The sequence below is a fragment of the Oncorhynchus mykiss genome, chromosome 3 (assembly GCF_013265735.2).
Source record: "Oncorhynchus mykiss isolate Arlee chromosome 3, USDA_OmykA_1.1, whole genome shotgun sequence".
Lineage (NCBI taxonomy): Eukaryota > Metazoa > Chordata > Actinopteri > Salmoniformes > Salmonidae > Oncorhynchus > Oncorhynchus mykiss.
In genome coordinates, this window is record NC_048567.1 from 71,470,600 (window position 1) to 71,493,099 (window position 22,500).

The window sequence follows — 22,500 nt, forward strand, 5'->3', positions numbered from 1 at the left end:
CAGTGATTTATTTAGAATTCAAGGCACACTTAACCAGCATGGCCACCAAAGCATTCTGCAGCGATACGCCATCCCATCTGGTTTGTGCTTAGTGGAACTATAATTTGTTTTTCAACAGGACAATGACCCAACACACTTACAGGCTCTGTAAGGGCTATTTATTGCAGGGGAAATGGTGTTGCAGTAGTCTAGTGGGCTAAATGCCTTTTATGCTCACTTCGAGGCAAGCAACGCTGAAGCATGCATGAGAGCACCAGCTGTTCCGGACGACTGTGTGATCACCCTCTCCATAGCCGATGTGAGCAAGACCTTTCGACAGGTCAACATCCACAAGGCCCAGGGCCAGACGGATTACTAGGACATGTACTCAGAGCATTCGCGGACCAACTGACAAGTGTCTTCACTGACATTTTCAACTTCTCCCTGACCGAGTCTAATTCCTACGTGTTTCAAGCAGACCAAGAACACTAAGGTAACATTCCTAAATGACTACAGCCCCGTAGTGCTCATTTCGGTAGCTATGAAGTTCAATGAAAGACTGGTCATGGCTCACATCAACACCATCATCCCGAAAACCCTAGACCCACTCCAATTTGCATACCGCCCCTCCAGATCCACAAATGACACAATCTCAATCGCACTCCACACTGCCATTTCCCACCTGGACAAAAGGAACACCTATGTGAGAATGCTATTCATTGACTACAGCTCAGCGTTCAACACCATAGTTCCCACAAAGCTCATTGCTAAGTTAAGGACCCTGGGACTAAACACCTCCCTCTGCAACTGAATCTTGGACTTCCTGGTGGGCCATCCTCAAGGGTAGGCAACAACATATCTGCCACGCTGATCCTCAACACAGGGGCCCCTCAGGGGTGCATGCTTAGTCCCCTCCTGTACTCCCTGTTCATCCACGACTGTGTGGCCAAGCACGACTCCAACAGTGACCTGTTCGTCAGCCCTACCACTGTTGTGTCGTCAGCAAACTTAATGATGTTGTTGGAGTCGTGCTTGGAGGAGGTCAGAGACCTGGCAGTGTGGAGCCAGGCACAAGAACCTCTCCCTCATGAGCAATACTTTTTATTTTATTTTTTTATTTAGGAGCTTATCGTGGACTTCAGGAAAAGGAGTGCCGAACATGCCCCCATTAACATCAACATGGCTGTACTGGAGCAGGTCGAGAGTTTCAAGTTCCTTTGTGTCCACATCACCAACTGTATCATGGTCCAAACAACAAGACAGTCATGAAGAGGGCACGACCACTCATTTTTCCCCTCAGGAGAAAATATGTAGCATGGGTCCACAGATCCTCAAAAAGTTCTACAGCTGCACCATCAACAGCATCCTGTTACATCACCACTTGGTATGGCAACTGCTCGGCATCAGACTGTAAGGTGCTACAGAGGGTAGTGCGCACAGCTCAGTACATCAATGGGGCCAAGCTTCCTGACATCCAGGACCTATATAATAGGCGGTGTCAGAGGAAAGCCCAAAAAATTGTCAAAGACCCCAGTCACCCAAGTCATAGCCTGTTCTCTCTGCTACTGCACGGCATTCGGTACCGGAGTCCAAAATACTCCTTAACAGCTTCTACCCCCAAGCCATGAGACTGCTGAACAATTAATAAAATGACCACCTGGACTATTTACATTGATGTATACCCCCCCTCCCTCCCTTTGATTTTACTCTGCTGCTACTCGCTGTTTATTATCACTTTACCCCCATGTACAAATGACCTCGACTAACCTGTATCCCCCCCAGACTCTGTACTAGTACCCCCTGTATATATCCTCGTTATTTATATTTAATTGTGTTACTTTTTATTTTACTTTAGTTTATTTAGTAAACTCTGTTTCTTGCATTGTTGGTTAAGGGTTGGTAGGTAAAGCATTTAACCGTTAAGGCTACACCTGTTGTGTTCAGCGGATGTGACAAATCAAAATAGGATTTGATGTGTGGTGCGGGAAAAATGACAAGCGAACCTGGGGAGCTTTGCATTCACATTATCCTAAAGAAAGCATCCAGACAGCAGGATTTAAACCAGCCGAAAGCAGACCACATCTCTCGGTCTCTGTTCGGTTTGCTTCGGGGCTCTTTTGAGGGGTCTGAGTTCCTTTTGAGTGTTCACACTGCACAAGAAAAGTAGCGAACCGCACTGAGTTCACAAAAATTGTCTGAAAAGGACCAAGTGTGATAACTGTACTGTTCTGTGAAGTGACCTGTCCGTTGTTTCTGTGTTTCAGGAATTCAAGCTACTGTATGAAAGTATCCATGTCTCTTTATGTGGCTGAGAACGACACAGACCTGTGCTACAACTCTGTGATGAGACACATGGAGAAGGCAGAACTCAGCAAGAGCAAAGACATCACCTGTCCTGACATAGAGGACTACACAGAACCTGGGAAAGACCCCCATATCACCTGGTTCAAGGTGAGAGACCTGGCTAAGTGTGTGTGTGTGCTTATATTTGTCCTATTCCACACATGTACTGTGTATTAATATTCATGTGTGATTTGGAAAGGTGTTTGTTACATACCTCAACTCTCCCTGAGACAACCTCAATGGAGAGTGTCTCTCTTAGGATTAAGTGCCTTGCTCAAGTTCAGAGCCACACATTTATCAACTTCGTACAACCTTCCAGTTACTGGCCAAACACTCTAACCGCTAGGCTTCCTGCCCCCTGGTGTGTGCATGTGTGCGGGCAGGTGTGTGTGTTTGTGCGTGTCAAATTTACCTTTGGCGGCTTATTGCTTTGTTTTCAGATTCCTTCCACAGCTGTTTGTACAGTATTTAATATGCCTGCCTGTAGGAAGCTTGACTGAGTCAGGTTATGCATGGGTTATATGGTCATAATGGGAGAATTACACCAGTCTGCAGGGCACCAGTACCAGGCCAGCCTGCAGGACACCAGTACCAGGCCAGCCTGCAGGACACCAGTACCAGGCCAGCCTGCAGGATACCAGTACCAGTGTAGAGGTCATTAAGGAGAAACACTCAGTACATGAATACAGAGAGAGGAACAGACAGGGAAACAGACAGAGGAACAGACAGGGGAACAGAGAGAGGAACAGAGAGAGGAACAGACAGGGGAACAGAGAGAAGAACATAAAGAAGAACAGAGAGAGGAACAGACAGGGGAACAGAGAGAGGAACAGAGAGAGGAACAGAGAGAGGAACAGAGAGAGGAACAGACAGGGGAACAGAGAGAGGAACAGAGAGAGGAACAGAGAGAGGAACAGACAGGGGAACAGAGAGAAGAACAGAAAGAAGAACAGAGAGAGGAACAGACAGGGGAACAGAGAGAGGAACAGAGAGAGGAACAGACAGGGGAACAGAGAGAAGAACAGAAAGAAGAACAGAGAGAGGAACAGACAGGGGAACATAGAGAGGAAATGAAAGAAGAACAGAGAGAGGAACAGAGAGGAACAGAGGGAGGAACAGACGGGAACAGAGAGAGGAACAGACGGGAACAGAGAGAGGAACATACAGGGGAACAGAGAGAGGAACAGAGAGGGGAACAGACAGGGGAACAGGGAGAGGGACAGAGAGAGGAACAGAGAGAGGAACAGAGAGAGGAACAGAGAGGGGAACAGAAAGAGGAACAGACAGGGGAACAGAGAGGGGGACAGACAGAGAGAGAAACAGACGGGGGAACAGAGAGAGACCAGACAGGAGAATAGAGAGAGGAACAGACGGGGGAACAGAGAGAGGAACAGACAGGGGATTAGAGAGAGGAACAGACAGGGGGACAGAGAGAGGAACAGACAGGGGAACAGAGAGTGGGACAGACAGAGAGAGAAACAGACAGGGGAACAGAGAGAGACCAGAGAGAGGAACAGACAGGGGAATAGAGAGAGGAACAGACAGGGGGACAGAGAGAGTAACAAACAGGGGAACAGACCGGGTAACAGACAGGGGGACAGAGAGATGAACAGAGAGAGGAACAAAAAGGAGAACAGAGGGCTTTCAGTAACATGGGATTCATTTTTCACACACACTGATGAGGAGTGAACTCGTGGTATTCATCTTTGCCCTACGGAAAAGTAGGAGAGCGGAATGGAGTGTTTGCTTGTGCCCTTTAAATGCTATTAGCCTGAAATATCTATTATCTGACTCTTGAGTTACCTTTACTCACCTGAGTTCTCCCCTGTTGAGGTAAGGCATGGCCTGTGGCTCACAGAACTCATCCCAGAGAACGGCCCAGGCCAAACTAATCAAAGGCATATTAGCGGTAGATTAGCCGTTTGGGCTCGACCTCCAGGTTTACCCAGAATTCAATGAGGGCTTGGTTAATGACTTGGAGCACTGGAACCTGAAGTTATTTGGACTGCTACGCAGCCCAGCTGATTGGATCCCAGGTTGCCGCCAGCAACGGTAGAATATAATCTATTGAGCCAGGGTTATCCCTGCCAGAGATGGAGGAGAGTACCTGGACAGAAGAGCCATACAGTCTTCCTACACACGCACACACACACACACACACACACACACACACACACACACACACACACACACACACACACATACATACACAGAGGAACACACACTCACACACACTCACACACACACATACACAGAGGAACACACACTCACACACACACACACACACATATACATACACAGAGGAACACACACTCTCTCACACACACACACACACACACACACACACACACACAAAGAGACAGAGGCACGCACACACACAGAGAGAAATACACACACTCACATTATTTTGCCAGTGGATACTTTTTAAATGACATTGTGTGTCCGAACCGTTCAGAGAATACTGAATCTGGATTATTCAGTGTAATAAACATCCAATAAGTAAAATTCCTCAGGTTACTAAATCATCTTCCCATATTGCTTTTCTCTCTCTGGCAGTGATGCACTATGATTCCACTGCTCACTTCCCAGTCTTCACTACTGTCTGAATAAAATACGGCCTCTGCTTTGTCTTCTGTTCCCCGATGGCCTTTACTGTCATAGACGCCACTATCCAAAGAAACGTTGACAACGGCATCATGTATAGGCCATCTCAACAGAATCTCCTCTGTTGTTGTTGGTGTTCATGAGATCACAATCCAACACTGTTTTCTATGGTATGATGATTGCATGTGTATTTTGGTGTCAACTGCACTTGAACTCCATGTTGTATTGTGTGTGTGTGTGTGTGTGTGTGTGTGTGTGTGTGTGTGTGTGTGACACCCAGGAGTGTCGTCCTAAGCAGTGGCGGGCCTCCATTCTCCAGAGGAGAGATACATTGTCCATCAGAGAGGTCAAGGAAGACGACATCGGCAACTACACCTGTGAGGTCACCTTCGGTGGCTTTGTGGTGCGCAGGACCACCGAGCTCACTGTCACAGGTAAGATGGAGTGAGGGATGCAGGGGTGTACTTGTTTAGGATATTACTTCTTTGTTCTGCACTGCAGTTCTTCTTTTTCACTTTTCTCCATTCTACTTTTTTGCGATAGTGTTGTATGTTGGTTGTAGGAGATTCTCTTCTTAATTATGCTTGGTTACAGGGTTAATTATGCTTGGTTACAGGGTTAATTATGCTTGGTTACAAGGTTAATTATGCTTGGTTAAAGGGTTAATTAGGCTTGGTTAAAGGGTTAATTAGGCTTGGTTATAGGGTTAATTATGCTTGGTTACAAGGTTAATTATGCTTGGTTAAAGGGTTAATTAGGCTTGGTTAAAGGGTTAATTAGGCTTGGTTAAAGGGTTAATTAGGCTTGGTTAAAGGGTTAATTATGCTTGGTTACAGGGTTAATTATGCTTGGTTATAGGGTTAATTATGCTTGGTTACAGGGTTAATTATGCTTGGTTACAAGGTTAATTATGCTTGGTTAAAGGGTTAATTAGGCTTGGTTATAGGGTTAATTATGCTTGGTTACAGGGTTAATTATGCTTGGTTACAAGGTTAATTAGGCTTGGTTATAGGGTTAATTATGCTTGGTTACAGGGTTAATTATGCTTGGTTACAGGGTTAATTATGTTTGGTTAAAGGGTTAATTATGCTTGGTTATAGAGTTAATTATGCTTGGTTATAGGGTTAATTATGCTTGGTTATAGGGTTAATTATGCTTGGTTATAGGGTTAATTATGCTTGGTTATAGGGTTAATTATGCTTGGTTAAAGGGTTAATTATGCTTGGTTATAGGGTTAATTATGCTTGGTTACAGGGTTAATTATGCTTGGTTAAAGGGTTAATTATGCTTGGTTATAGGGTTAATTATGCTTGGTTACAGGGTTAATTAGGCTTGGTTATAGGGTTAATTATGCTTGGTTACAGGGTTAATTATGCTTGGTTACAGGGTTAATTATGCTTGGTTACAGGGTTAATTATGCTTGGTTAAAGGGTTAATTACGCTTGGTTACAGGGTTAATTATGCTTGGTTACAGGGTTAATTATGCTTGGTTACAGGGTTAATTACGCTTGGTTAAAGGGTTAATTACGCTTGGTTACAGGGTTAATTATGCTTGGTTATAGGGTTAATTATGCTTGGTTACAGGGTTAATTATGCTTGGTTACAGGGTTAATTATGCTTGGTTACAGGGTTAATTATGCTTGGTTAAAGGGTTAATTATGCTTGGTTATAGGGTTAATTATGCTTGGTTACAGGGTTAATTATGCTTGGTTACAGGGTTAATTATGCTTGGTTATAGGGTTAATTACGCTTGGTTACAGGGTTAATTATGCTTGGTTAAAGGGTTAATTATGCTTGGTTACAGGGTTAATTATGCTTGGTTACAGGGTTAATTATGCTTGGTTACAGGGTTAATTATGCTTGGTTACAGGGTTAATTATGCTTGGTTACAGGGTTAATTATGCTTGGTTAAAGGGTTAATTAGGCTTGGTTAAAGGGTTAATTAGGCTTGGTTATAGGGTTAATTATGCTTGGTTACAAGGTTAATTATGCTTGGTTAAAGGGTTAATTAGGCTTGGTTATAGGGTTAATTATGCTTGGTTATAGGGTTAATTATGCTTGGTTATAGGGTTAATTATGCTTGGTTAAAGGGTTAATTATGCTTGGTTACAGGGTTAATTATGCTTGGTTACAAGGTTAATTATGCTTGGTTAAAGGGTTAATTAGGCTTGGTTAAAGGGTTAATTAGGCTTGGTTATAGGGTTAATTATGCTTGGTTACAGGGTTAATTATGCTTGGTTACAAGGTTAATTAGGCTTGGTTATAGGGTTAATTATGCTTGGTTACAGGGTTAATTATGCTTGGTTACAGGGTTTATTATGCTTGGTTAAAGGGTTAATTATGCTTGGTTATAGAGTTAATTATGCTTGGTTATAGGGTTAATTATGCTTGGTTATAGGTTTAATTATGCTTGGTTATAGGGTTAATTATGCTTGGTTACAGGGTTAATTATGCTTGGTTACAGGGTTAATTATGCTTGGTTAAAGGGTTAATTATGCTTGGTTATAGGGTTAATTATGCTTGGTTACAGGGTTAATTATGCTTGGTTAAAGGGTTAATTATGCTTGGTTATAGGGTTAATTATGCTTGGTTACAGGGTTAATTAGGCTTGGTTATAGGGTTAATTATGCTTGGTTACAGGTTTAATTATGCTTGGTTACAGGGTTAATTATGCTTGGTTACAGGGTTAATTATGCTTGGTTAAAGGGTTAATTACGCTTGGTTACAGGGTTAATTATGCTTGGTTACAGGGTTAATTATGCTTGGTTACAGGGTTAATTATGCTTGGTTACAGGGTTAATTACGCTTGGTTAAAGGGTTAATTACGCTTGGTTACAGGGTTAATTATGCTTGGTTATAGGGTTAATTATGCTTGGTTACAGGGTTAATTATGCTTGGTTACAGGGTTAATTATGCTTGGTTACAGGGTTAATTATGCTTGGTTAAAGGGTTAATTATGCTTGGTTATAGGGTTAATTATGCTTGGTTACAGGGTTAATTATGCTTGGTTACAGGGTTAATTATGCTTGGTTACAGGGTTAATTATGCTTGGTTACAGGGTTAATTATGCTTGGTTACAGGGTTAATTACGCTTGGTTACAGGGTTAATTATGCTTGGTTACAGGGTTAATTACGCTTGGTTACAGGGTTAATTACGCTTGGTTACAGGGTTAATTATGCTTGGTTACAGGGTTAATTATGCTTGGTTACAGGTTTAATTATGCTTGGTTACAGGGTTAATTATGCTTGGTTACAGGGTTAATTATGCTTGGTTACAGGATTAATTATGCTTGGTTACAGGGTTAATTATGCTTGGTTACAGGGTTAATTACGCTTGGTTACAGGTTTAATTATGCTTGGTTACAGTCTAATTATGCTTGGTTATAGGGTTAATTATGCTTGGTTACAGGGTTAATTATGCTTGGTTAAAGGGTTAATTATGCTTGGTTACAGGGTTAATTATGCTTGGTTACAGGGTTAATTATGCTTGGTTAAAGGGTTAATTATGCTTGGTTACAGGGTTAATTTTGCTTGGTTACAGGGTTAATTATGCTTGGTTACAGGGTTAATTATGCTTGGTTACAGGGTTAATTACGCTTGGTTACAGGTTTAATTATGCTTGGTTACAGGGTTAATTATGCTTGGTTACAGGGTTAATTATGCTTGGTTAAAGGGTTAATTACGCTTGGTTACAGGGTTAATTACACTTGGTTACAGGGTTAATTATGCTTGGTTACAGGGTTAATTATGCTTGGTTACAGGGTTAATTATGCTTGGTTACAGGGTTAATTATGCTTGGTTACAGGGTTAATTACGCTTGGTTACAGGGTTAATTATTCTTGGTTACAGGGTTAATTATGCTTGGTTACAGGGTTAATTACGCTTGGTTACAGGTTTAATTATGCTTGGTTACAGGGTTAATTATGCTTGGTTACAGGGTTAATTATGCTTGGTTACAGGGTTAATTACGCTTGGTTACAGGGTTAATTATGCTTGGTTACAGGGTTAATTATGCTTGGTTACAGGGTTAATTATGCTTGGTTACAGGGTTAATTATGCTTGGTTACAGGGTTAATTACGCTTGGTTAAAGGGTTAATTACGCTTGGTTACAGGGTTAATTATGCTTTGTTACAGGGTTAATTATGCTTGGTTACAGGGTTAATTATGCTTGGTTACAGGGTTAATTATGCTTGGTTACAGGGTTAATTATGCTTGGTTACAGGGTTAATTATGCTTGGTTACAGGGTTAATTATGCTTGGTTACAGGGTTAATTATGCTTGGTTACAGGGTTAATTATGCTTGGTTACAGGGTTAATTATGCTTGGTTACAGGGTTAATTACGCTTGGTTACAGGGTTAAAACAGAAACAACTCAACGGTTAACACACACACAGACGTCTCTCCACAGTGCTGTGGCCTCCTGCCGGTGTGTTAATTGCTGTTGGAGCGTTGGCCCATAATGCATTTCTTGGTCCAGATCAGCACATTAGCAAGCTGACCACTGAGGCCCCTTGTACACAGACATTTAAAGAGCCAGGACCAAGGTCAAGGACCAATGCACACACAGGCACGCCTACGTGAATAAACACACCCTTGTATACACACACACTTGCATACACACATACTGTACACACACACACGTATGCAAGCACACACACTTGCACGCATGTACGCACACACACACGCAAACATGCACTTACAAGTCCACTGCACATTCTCCACAATGAGACACACAAACACACAGCCGTGCTCAGTCAGCCTTAGCTGCAGGGTGAGATCCAGGGTTGAGGGCACGCTCTACTCGGAGCAGCCCAGGTGTGTGCTCCGCTGGCTGGGCATGAGGCAGTGGAGCATGGGTCTCTGCTGGTTCAACTGTGCTGATTAGGGTGGAAGGAAAGGTTAAACTCTGTTTTTATTTCTCTCTCTCTTTCTTTCTTTCTTTCTTTCCCATTTTTACTCTCTATCAGTCCTCTCTCTCTCTCTACAGCTGATAGGTCGTGACTGGCTTGGTTTGTTCTGTGAAAACCAGGAATCAGAAGAGTCCCTAGCAGCTAAAGGAGTCTATGTAGACCATACTGTTGCTACTGTTTACTAACAATTTCCCTAGGCCTGGTTGAAGGCCTGTGTATTCCAGTGTAGATATGTCTCCATATCTCTGTATATCCTGATATTGATAAGTCTGAACATGAGGCTTGGGCGGTATACCGTATAAACCGCATCCTGTGGTATTTGGAAATAGCCACGGGATGGTTTTTCAATACTGTTTAAACTATTTCTTTGTTTTTTCAATACATTTCAATATTCATATCTACTTTTTAAGTAAATACAGTGCCTTGCGAAAGTATTCGGCCCCCTTGAACTTTGCGACCTTTTGCCACATTTCAGGCTTCAAACATAAAGATATAAAACTGTATTTTTTTGTGAAGAATCAACAACAAGTGGGACACAATCATGAAGTGGAACGACATTTATTGGATATTTCAAACTTTTTTAACAAATCAAAAACTGAAAAATTGGGCGTGCAAAATTATTCAGCCCCCTTAAGTTAATACTTTGTAGCGCCACCTTTTGCTGCGATTACAGCTGTAAGTCGCTTGGGGTATGTCTCTATCAGTTTTGCACATCGAGAGACTGACATTTTTTCCCATTCCTCCTTGCAAAACAGCTCGAGCTCAGTGAGGTTGGATGGAGAGCATTTGTGAAGAGCAGTTTTCAGTTCTTTCCACAGATTCTCGATTGGATTCAGGTCTGGACTTTGACTTGGCCATTCTAACACCTGGATATGTTTATTTTTGAACCATTCCATTGTAGATTTTGCTTTATGTTTTGGATCATTGTCTTGTTGGAAGACAAATCTCCGTCCCAGTCTCAGGTCTTTTGCAGACTCCATCAGGTTTTCTTCCAGAATGGTCCTGTATTTGGCTCCATCCATCTTCCCATCAATTTTAACCATCTTCCCTGTCCCTGCTGAAGAAAAGCAGGCCCAAACCATGATGCTGCCACCACCATGTTTGACAGTGGGGATGGTGTGTTCAGCTGTGTTGCTTTTACGCCAAACATAACATTTTGCATTGTTGCCAAAAGTTCAATTTTGGTTTCATCTGACCAGAGCACCTTCTTCCACATGTTTGGTGCGTCTCCCAGGTGGCTTGTGGCAAACTTTAAACAACACTTTTTATGGATATCTTTAAGAAATGGCTTTCTTCTTGCCACTCTTCTATAAAGGCCAGATTTGTGCAATATACGACTGATTGTTGTCCTATGGACAGAGTCTCCCACCTCAGCTGTAGATCTCTGCAGTTCATCCAGAGTGATCATGGGCCTCTTGGCTGCATCTCTGATCAGTCTTCTCCTTGTATGAGCTGAAAGTTTAGAGGGACGGGCAGGTCTTGGTAGATTTGCAGTGGTCTGATACTCCTTCCATTTCAATATTATCGCTTGCACAGTGCTCCTTGGGATGTTTAAAGCTTGGGAAATCTTTTTGTATCCAAATCCGGCTTTAAACTTCTTCACAACAGTATCTCGGACCTGCCTGGTGTGTTCCTTGTTCTTCATGATGCTCTCTGCGCTTTTAACTGACCTCTGAGACTATCACAGTGCAGGTGCATTTATACGGAGACTTGATTACACACAGGTGGATTGTATTTATCATCATTAGTCATTTAGGTCAACATTGGATCATTCAGAGATCCTCACTGAACTTCTGGAGAGAGTTTGCTGCACTGAAAGTAAAGGGGCTGAATAATTTTGCACGCCCAATTTTTCAGTTTTTGATTTGTTAAAAAAGTTTGAAATGTCCAATAAATGTCGTTCCACTTCATGATTGTGTCCCACTTGTTGTTGATTCTTCACAAAAAAATACAGTTTTATATCTTTATGTTTGAAGCCTGAAATGTGGCAAAAGGTCGCAAAGTTCAAGGGGGCCGAATACTTTCGCAAGGCACTGTACCTGCAGTAAACTGTGCAATCCGTTAGGAGACAAAGGAGATTGCGTTCTTCATTTCACCTGGCACATCATTGTTCATAATGAAGCGTACTGGTAGTCTCCAGTCACATAGTGTTAGTTTACAAGCACACGACAACGAGAGGCCGGAGCCTTGCTAGTCACTCACTGTTGTGCAGCACTCGCCATGTGATCTAGTTACAGCATAGAGTTCACAACTTCATGTTTGCCTGCTAGATATCTCATAACTATTAAGTTAACTGTCTAAAATGCTCTGCAGTTGATCATTTGGTTTGGTCATTTATTAGCTAGTTAGCTGTCTACCTAAGTGGTTAGTTTCTTCCAAAATCAATCTTCGCTTGGTAACATCAGAGAATCCCCTCCTGGATCAAGAGCCTTGCTGTCTAATATTTGTTTTGTCCGTACAGCAAACTGTGAGTAGTATTTTTTTAGTTACTTGTATAACTTTATGAGTTGGGATTTCTGTCCTGCAAATAGTTTAGGTCAAAGACTGTATAAAATGTTCGCAGTGCGTTTGTTAGCATTTAGTTAGCATTCTCTATGGCATTCTACATATATTTGTTAGCATTGCTAACTTTTGGGGTTTGAAAAGTGTCAGAGGTGGTATTACTCAATATTCCGGGATCGCACAAGGTCGGTATGAAGGTATAACAAGTTGAATACCTCCCAAGCCAAGCTGAATACCTCCCAAGCCAAGCTGAATACCTCCCAAGCCAAGCTGAATACCTCCCAAGCCAAGCGGGATACCTCCCAAGCCAAGCTGAAAGCCACACCTTTCTCACTGAGCTGGAACAGGGAGATATACACTTCTCCAACAACACCTCCTGTTGGACAAGGCAGGGACGTGATCCCGGAAGCCAAGCTTCCTAATAGGTCATTGATGACCAGTGTTTTGTCCCCGGAAGAGCTCAATAAGAATGAGGCCGATAGGAAATAGATATACAACAATCCCCTTTATCACCGCTCACATCACGGCTGTGTGTGTGACTGTATGTGTGTCCGAGTGCTCGTGTGTGCAGTGTACCACTGTGTGTGTATGTGTGTGTAGTACTGTATGTTCAGCACGGTGTGTTCTGCATGTCGGATTGCTTGTGTGTTCATTTATTTCTACTGTGTGTGCAGTGTGTACTGTAGAGTATGTCATGTGTGTGTGTGTGTTTCTGCGTGTGTGCTTCTGTGCGTGTGTCTATGTCAATCAAATTAATTCAATCAAATGTATTTATGAAGCCCTTTTTACATCAGCCGATGTCACAAAGTGCTGTACAGAAACCCAGCCTAAAACCCCAAACAGCAAGCAATGCAGGTGTAGAAGCACGTGTGTGTGTTTGTTAGCATGTCAGTGTGACCTCAATGTAATGGTCGAGGCCATAAAAACTTTATGGAGGTTATAAATACAGAGCTTCCTGCCTAATGACATAGAGGAGAGATGGGGGAGGGGGGGAGGGAGGGAGGGAGAGAGAGAGAGAGAGGGAGAGAGAGAGAGACAGACAGAGACAGATAGAGACAGAGAGAGAGAGAGAGAGAGAGGGAGAGAGAGAGAGACAGACAGACAGAGACAGATAGAGACAGAGAGAGAGAGAGAGAGAGAGAGAGAGAGAGAGAGAGACAAAGAGAGAGAGAGAGAGACAGAGAGAGACAGAGCGAGACAGAGAGAGACAGAAAGAGACAGAGAGACAGAGAGAGACAGAGAGAGACAGAGCGAGACAGAGAGAGACAGAAAGAGACAGAGAGACAGAGTGAGAGAGGGAGAGAGAGAGAGAGAGACAGACAGAGACAGATAGAGACAGAGAGAGAGAGAGAGAGAGAGAGAGAGAGAGAGACAAAGAGAGAGAGAGAGAGACAGAGAGAGACAGAGAGAGAGACAGAAAGAGACAGAGAGACAGAGAGAGAGAGGTAAACAAAGTGTTAAATGTAACATAGTGTAGCACTTTTTCTCTTTCACAGTCCATCTTTCGCAGTCTTTTTGTGTCAGTGTAGAGGTTGATAGCTAAAGCTCTCACATCCTCTCTGCATGTCTGCCTAGTATATTTGATGTCACAGCTCCTAGGTTCTGACACAAACATGCTGGCCTCATAGGAGGAACTAGAAGCCTTCTGAAATCAAATGTACTGTCAACACACACACACACACACACACACACACACACACACACACACACACACACACACACACACACACACACACACACACACACACACACACACACACACACACACACACACACACACACACACACTGCCTGAGGTCTCTCTTCATGTTCACAGTAATGGAGTGTCAGTGACTTGTCAAAAACAAGGGGGAAGTAATTGTGTGTGACACACAAGTCTCACAGTGTGGTGTGTTCCCTATCCTAACCTTAACCATTAGGGGATGACAAAATACATGATGCTGGATCCGTTGTTGGGGGTAACTAAACTCTGACCATCCTGATAGTGTAAGTGAAGTCTTCACAACAAACCACACATCTCCAGTCATTGTGGGCTGCAGTCCTGCTGGTTTTCCATGTCCAGGTAGGTAACAACCTGTCCTGGCTGGATGGTTACTTTGGCACGGCACGTGCGGGGCGCAGGCACAGGACGCACTGGGCTGTGCAGACGCACCGGAGACACAGAGCGCAGAGCCGGCGCAGGATATCCTGGGCCGTAGAGACATACTGGCGGCCAGATGTGCTGAGCCGGCACCCTCCGACCTGGCTGGATGCCCACTCTAGCCCGGCCGATTCGGGGAGCTGGAAGGTAGCGCACCGGGCTGTGAACACGCACTGGAGACACCGTGCGCTCCACCGCATAACACGGGGCCTGACCAGTACGACGCTCACCACGGTAAGCACGGGGAGTTGGCTCAGGTCTCCCACCTGACTCTGCCACACTCCCCATGTGCCTCCCCCAAAATGTTTTGGGGCTGCCTCTCGTGCCTGCTCCATTGCCGTGACTCCTGGTAGCGAAATTGTTCCTCCCTCGCTACTTCAGCCTGTTTCCATGGTAGGGTCTTGTCCCCTGCCATAACCTCCTCCCATGTCCAAGATGTCCTCCATTCTCCCTTGTCCCGGGCCCAGGATCCCTGGCTCCTCCTGGCCACGCTGCTTGGTCCCTTGGTGGTGGGTAGTTCTGTCACGGCCGTCAAAAGAAGTGGACCAAAGTGTAGCGTGGTGAGCGTACATTTTCCTTTTTATTTAAAATGTCGTGGACGGGGATGGCGGATGCTTGCCAAGGCGTTGTGGACGGGGATGGCAGATGCTTGCTAAGGTGTTGTGGACAGGGATGGTGGATGCTTGCCAAGGTGTTGTAGACGGGGATGGGGGATGCTTGCCAGGTGTTGTGGATGGGGATGGCGGATGCTTGCCAAGGTGTTGTAGACGGGGATGGGGGATGCTTGCCAAGGTGTTGTAGACGGGGATGGCGGATGCTTGCTAAGGTGTTGTAGACGGGGATGGCGGATGCTTGCTTAAGCGTTGTAGACGGGGATGGCGGATGCTTGCCAAGGTGTTGTAGACGGGGATGGCGGATGCTTGCTAAGGTGTTGTAAACGGGGATGGCGGATGCTTGCTAAGGCGTTGTGGATGGGGATGGCAGATGCTTGCTAAGGTGTTGTGGATGGAGATGGCAGATGCTTGCCAAGGCGTTGTGGACGGGGATGGCAGATGCTTGCTAAGGTGTTGTAAACGGGGATGGCGGATGCTTGCCAAGGCGTTGTGGACGGGGATGGCGGATGCTTGCTTAAGCGTTGTAGACGGGGATGGCGGATGCTTGCCAAGGTGTTGTAGACGGGGATGGCGGATGCTTGCTAAGGTGTTGTAAACGGGGATGGCGGATGCTTGCTAAGGCGTTGTGGACGGGGATGGCAGATGCTTGCTAAGGTGTTGTGGATGGAGATGGCGGATGCTTGCCAAGGCGTTGTGGACGGGGATGGCAGATGCTTGCTAAGGTGTTGTAAACGGGGATGGCGGATGCTTGCCAAGGCGTTGTGGACGGGGATGGCGGATGCTTGCTAAGGTGTTGTAGACGGGGATGGCGGATGCTTGCTAAGGTGTTGTAAACGGGGATGGCGGATGCTTGCTAAGGTGTTGTAGACGGGGATGGCGGATGCTTGCTAAGGTGTTGTGGATGGAGATGGCGGATGCTTGCTAAGGTGTTGTGGACGGGGATGGCGGATGCTTGCTAAGGTGTTGTAGACGGGGATGGCGGATGCTTGCTAAGGTGTTGTAAACGGGGATGGCGGATGCTTGCTAAGGTGTTGTAAACGGGGATGGCGGATGCCTGCTAAGGTGTTGTAGACGGGGATGGCGGATGCTTGCTTAAGCGTTGTAGACGGGGATGGCGGATGCTTGCCAAGGTGTTGTGGATGGAGATGGCGGATGCTTGCCAAGGCGTTGTGGACGGGGATGGCAGATGCTTGCTAAGGTGTTGTAGACGGGGATGGCGGATGCTTGCTAAGGCGTTGTGGACGGGGATGGCGGATGCTTGCTAAGGTGTTGTAGACGTGGATGGCGGATGCTTGCTAAGGTGTTGTAGACGGGGATGGCGGATGCTTGCTAAGGCGTTGTGGACGGGGATGGCGGATGCTTGCTAAGGTGTTGTGGATGGGGATGGCGGATGCTTGCTAAGGCATTTTGGACGGGGATTGCGGATGCTTGCTAAGGCGTTGTAGAAGGGGATGGCGGATGCTTGCCAAGGTGTTGTAGACGGGGATGGCGGATGCTTGCTAAGGTGTTGTGGATGGAGATGGCGGATGCTTGCTAAGGTGTTGTGGACGGGGATTGAGGATGCTTGCTAAGGTGTTGTGGACGGGGATTGAGGATGCTTGCTAAGGCGTTGTAGACGGGGATGGCGGATGCTTGCCAAGGTGTTGTAGACGGGGATGGCGGATGCTTGCTAAGGCGTTGTAGACGGGGATGGCGGATGCTTGCCAAGGTGTTGTAGACGGGGATGGCGGATGCTTGCTAAGGTGTTGTGGATGGAGATGGCGGATGCTTGCCAAGACGTTGTGGACGGGGATGACAGATTCTTGCTAAGGTGTTGTAAACGGGGATGGCGGATGCTTGCTAAGGTGTTGTGGACGGGGATTGAGGATGCTTGCTAAGGTGTTGTGGACGGGGATTGAGGATGCTTGCTAAGGTGTTGTAGACGGGGATGGTGGATGCTTGCTAAGGCGTTGTAGATGGGGATGGCGGATGCTTGCTAAGGTGTTGTAAACGGGGATGGCGGATGCTTGCTAAGGCGTTGTGGACGGGGATGGCGGATGCTTGCTAAGGTGTTGTAAACGGGGATGGCGGATGCTTGCTAAGGCGTTGTGGACGGGGATGGCGGATGCTTGCTAAGGTGTTGTAGACGGGTATGGCGGATGCTTGCTAAGGTGTTGTGGATGGAGATGGCGGATGCTTGCCAAGGCGTTGTGGATGGAGATGGCGGATGCTTGCCAAGGCGTTGTGGACGGGGATGGCAGATGCTTGCTAAGGTGTTGTGGATGGAGATGGCGGATGCTTGCTAAGGTGTTGTGGACGGGGATAGTGGATGCTTGCTAAGGCGTTGTAGACGGGGATGGCGGATGCTTGCTAAGGTGTTGTGGATGGAGTTGGCGGATGCTTGCCAAGGCGTTGTGGACGGGGATGGCAGATGCTTGCTAAGGTGTTGTGGACGGGGATGGTGGATGCTTGCCAAGGTGTTGTGGACGGGGATGGCGGATGCTTGCTAAGGTGTTGTGGACGGGGATATTGGATGCTTGCTAAGGTGTTGTGGACGGGGATAGTGGATGCGTGCCTAGGTGTTGTGGATGGAGATTGAGGATGTTTGCTAAGGTGTTGTGGACAGGGATGGAGGATGCTTGCTAAGGTGTTGTGGACGGGGATAGTGGATGCTTGCTAAGGTGTTGTGGACGGGGATAGTGGATGCGTGCCTAGGTGTTGTGGATGGAGATTGAGGATGTTTGCTAAGGTGTTGTGGACAGGGATGGAGGATGCTTGCTAAGGCGTTGTAGACGGGGATGGCGGATGCTTGCTAAGGCGTTGTAGACGGGGATGGTGGATGCTTGCTAAGGTGTTGTGGACAGGGATGGTGGATGCTTGCTAAGGTGTTGTGGACGGGGATGGGGGATGCTTGCTAAGGTGTTGTGGACGGGGATGGGGGATGCTTGCTAAGGTGTTGTGGACGGGGATAGTGGATGCTTGCTAAGGCGTTCTAGATGGGGATGGGGGATGCTTGCTAAGGTGTTGTGGACGGGGATGGGGGATGCTTGCTAAGGTGTTGTGGACGGGGATAGTGGATGCTTGCTAAGGCGTTCTAGACGGGGATGGGGGATGCTTGCTAAGGTGTTGTGGACGGGGATGGCGGATGCTTGCTAAGGTGTTGTGGACGGGGATGGCGGATGCTTGCTAAGGTGTTGTGGACGGGGATTGAGGATGCTTGCTAAGGTGTTGTAGATGGGGATGGCGGATGCTTGCTAAGGTGTTGTGGACGGGGATAGTGGATGCTTGCTAAGGTGTTTATTTAATAGGCTAGGAGGATGGAGGAGGTTATCAAGTTGAACTGGTCTTATACACAGTGCAATAAAGACTGCCCTTCGCTGTGATCCTCATTTGATCTGGTGAGAGTGTACAGTCTCTCTTTTTTACCCTTATTTTACCAGGTAACTTGACTGAGAACACATTCTCATTTACAGCAACGGCCAGGGGAATAGTTACAGGGGAGAGGAGGGGGGATGAATGAGACAATTGGAAGCTGGGGATGATTAGGTGACCATGATGGTATGAGGGCCAGATTGGGAATTTATCCAGGACACCGGGGCTAACAACCCAACTCTTACACTATGTGTCATGGGATCTTTAGTGACCTCAGAGAGTAAGGACATCAATTTAACGTCCCATCCGAAAGCCGGCACCCTACACAGGGCAGTGTCAATCACTGCCCTGGGGAATTGGGATATTTTTTTAGATCAGAGGAAAGAGTGCCTCCTACTGGCCCTCCACATCACTCCCAGCAGCATCTGGTCTCCCAGCCAGGACGAACACTGATTAGCTTCAGAGGCAAGCCAGTAGTGGGATGCAGGGTTGTATGCTGCTGGCAAACTGTATGTATGTACTTTGTGTGTGTGTGTGTGTGTGTGTGTGTGTGTGTGTGTGTGTGTGTGTGTGTGTGTGTGTGTGTGTGTGTGTGTGTGTGTGTGTGTGTGTGTGTGTGTGTGTGTGTGTGTGTGTGTGTGTGTGTGTGTGTGTGAATTTATCCAGAATAATAGTTTTAAAGACACTGGGACAATGGGTCCACCTCAGCCTAATATACAGTGCCTTGCGAAAGTATTCGGCCCCCTTGAACTTTGCGACCTTTTGCCACATTTCAGGCTTCAAACATAAAGATATAAAACTGTATTTTTTTGTGAAGAATCAACAACAAGTGGGACACAATCATGAAGTGGAACGACATTTATTGGATATTTCAAACTTTTTTAACAAATCAAAAACTGAAAAATTGGGCGTGCAAAATTATTCAGCCCCTTTACTTTCAGTGCAGCAAACTCTCTCCAGAAGTTCAGTGAGGATCTCTGAATGATCCAATGTTGACCTAAATGACTAATGATTATAAATACAATCCACCTGTGTGTAATCAAGTCTCCGTATAAATGCACCTGCACTGTGATAATCTCAGAGGTCCGTCAAAAGCGCAGAGAGCATCATGAAGAACAAGGAACACACCAGGCAGGTCCGAGATACTGTTGTGAAGAAGTTTAAAGCCGGATTTGGATACAAAAAGATTTCCCAAGCTTTAAACATCCCAAGGAGCACTGTGCAAGCGATAATATTGAAATGGAAGGAGTATCAGACCACTGCAAATCTACCAAGACCTGGCTGTCCCTCTAAGCTTTCAGCTCATACAAGGAGAAGACTGATCGGAGATGCAGCCAAGAGGCCCATGATCTCTCTGGATGAACTGCAGAGATCTACAGCTGAGGTGGGAGACTCTGTCCATAGGACAACAATCAGTCGTATATTGCACAAATCTGGCCTTTATGGAAGAGTGGCAAGAAGAAAGCCATTTCTTAAAGATGTCCATAAAAAGTGTAGTTTAAAGTTTGCCACAAACCACCTGGGAGACACACCAAACATGTGGAAGAAGGTGCTCTGGTCAGATGAAACCAAAATTGAACTTTTTGGCAACAATGCAAAACGTTATGTTTGGCGTAAAAGCAACACAGCTGAACACACCATCCCCACTGTCAAACATGGTGGTGGCAGCATCATGGTTTGGGCCTGCTTTTCTTCAGCAGGGACAGGGAAGATGGTTAAAATTGATGGGAAGATGGATGGAGCCAAATACAGGACCATTCTGGAAGAAAACCTGATGGAGTCTGCAAAAGACCTGAGACTGGGACGGAGATTTGTCTTCCAACAAGACAATGATCCAAAACATAAAGCAAAATCTACAATGGAATGGTTCAAAAATAAACATATCCAGGTGTTAGAATGGCCAAATCAAAGTCCAGACCTGAATCCAATCGAGAATCTGTGGAAAGAACTGAAAACTGCTGTTCACAAATGCTCTCCATCCAACCTCACTGAGCTCGAGCTGTTTTGCAAGGAGGAATGGGAAAAAATGTCAGTCTCTCGATGTGCAAAACTGATAGAGACATACACCAAGCGACTTACAGCTGTAATCACAGCAAAAGGTGGCGCTACAAAGTATTAACTTAAGGGGGCTGAATAATTTTGCACGCCCAATTTTTCAGTTTTTGATTTGTTAAAAAAGTTTGAAATATCCAATAAATGTCGTTCCACTTCATGATTGTGTCCCACTTGTTGTTGATTCTTCACAAAAAAATACAGTTTTATATCTTTATGTTTGAAGCCTGAAATGTGGCAAAAGGTCGCAAAGTTCAAGGGGGGCGAATACTTTCGCAAGGCACTGTACTTCCTTATCTCTCCCAAGTTGGGGTTTAGAGGCCCATAGGAAGATACAAGAGAGGGTCTTCTCCTGTACTACTAGAACAGACCTTGGTGTGTCTGTGTATACTTGAGGGCACACGTGCGGGTGTAGAGACTGTGTGTGCGCTGGTGTGTTTGTGTTGAGTGATACTCTTGGTATTTAATAGAACATCTGAATGATTTCTATTCATTTCTCCAGTTCTCCCTCATGGTGGGATGGTGATGCTGTAATGCTATAACACCAGATAAATGTCCTGTTCACAAGATATGTTGCTCTCTCTCTCTTCTGCAGGGAGACAGATATAGTAGAGGAGAAAATGAGAGAGAGAGAGAGAGAGAGTGAGAGAGAGATTATCCATTCGACAGGGGAAAGCAGAAATAGTTTGTGTGTTTGTGTTTGTATTCTGCACACTCCTGTGTGTATGAGAGTGTACTTGTGTGTGCTCTGCATGTTCCATGTGCTCTGCGCATGTGTGTGTGTACATGACTCTAAACACACTATTATCCCAGTCGTAATCCAACAAGATCTCACGGTTTGACTTCAGTAATCAAAGTTGCTGTATTCCAAAAATTAAAGGAGAGCCACACACTCTAGGAGCTCAGATGCAATAATTCAATGACCAATGTTTCGACAGACAAGCTGTCTTCATCAGAGTCTAATGACTAACACTGCGGGGTGACTAGTTTATATAGTGTCAAAGGACACACACGTGTCTGTAATCATGGTCGGGTGTGGCCTGATATCATTGGTTAATTCTCAGATATAAAAATAACATATCAAAAACATGAATGATAGCATGCGATCACAGATACAATGTGGCTACATTACATACGCCTATAAACATTTACAATGAATAGCAAAATCACAATAATCACAAGAATGTCTTCAGATCAAAGTCTACGTTGAGACCGAAGGAAGCAAGGGTCTTTAAATGAAAGATCCAGACAGGCTCTCGTTTTAACAATAAATTGTCGCGGTCACCCCCTCTCCTAGGGAGGGTGACATGTTCGATGCCAATATAAACTAGGGACGAAATCGAGTGGTTCGCTTCCAAAAAGTGGGCCGCAACTGGATAAGTCTGGTTTTTAACCCTAATGGTGCTACGATGCTCCAAGATTAGTACTTTTTATTCACGCTTTGTTTCACCTACATCATTTTTACCACAAGGACAAGTTCTAAGATAAATAACTGCCTTAGTGGAGCACGTGATAACACCTTTTATTGGGATCTGTTTCCCTGTTTGGGGGTGTTTGAAGGATCTACATTTATAAGTGCCATTGCATTGAGCACAGCCATTACACTTGTAGTTTCCATCCAGTAGGGGCGCAAATAGACATTGTGCAGGGATATCTTGTGCTGGTAAAATCAGAGTTTACCAATTGATCTCTGAGATTTCTGCCCCGCGAGAATACGACCATGGGAAGGACCGAAAACACATTACCGATACTGTCGGTAATGTGCAAATGTTTGTGAACGATTCCCTTCATTTGTTCACAGCACTTTGAATAGCAGGCAATTAGAATGCAAGAATGCTTCTTTTTGTGAGACTGTCCTTGAAAAAGATCATGTCTCGGTTTGTTTTGAATTTTCTCATTTGGCAGTATTAATCTAACCATTTTGGCAGTATTAATCTAACCATTTTGGCAGTATTAATCTAACCATTTTGGCAGTATTAATCTAGCCATTTTGGCAGTATTAAT

At 45.2% G+C, this 22,500-nt stretch overlaps 1 protein-coding gene across 4 annotated transcripts in view; it reads left to right on the top strand.

Moving 5' to 3' along the window:
* The window catches only part of il1rapl1a (interleukin 1 receptor accessory protein-like 1a), a 426,638-nt gene that overhangs the window by 190,551 nt on the left and 213,587 nt on the right, over window positions 1-22,500 (top strand). For all 4 annotated transcript variants that reach the window (XM_036975072.1, XM_036975074.1, XM_036975073.1 and 1 more), the window contains exons 4-5: window positions 2,244-2,430; window positions 5,207-5,360. In XM_036975072.1, the coding sequence (XP_036830967.1) occupies window positions 2,244-2,430; window positions 5,207-5,360 (341 nt within the window). The remainder of the gene's footprint in view (window positions 1-2,243; window positions 2,431-5,206; window positions 5,361-22,500) is intronic.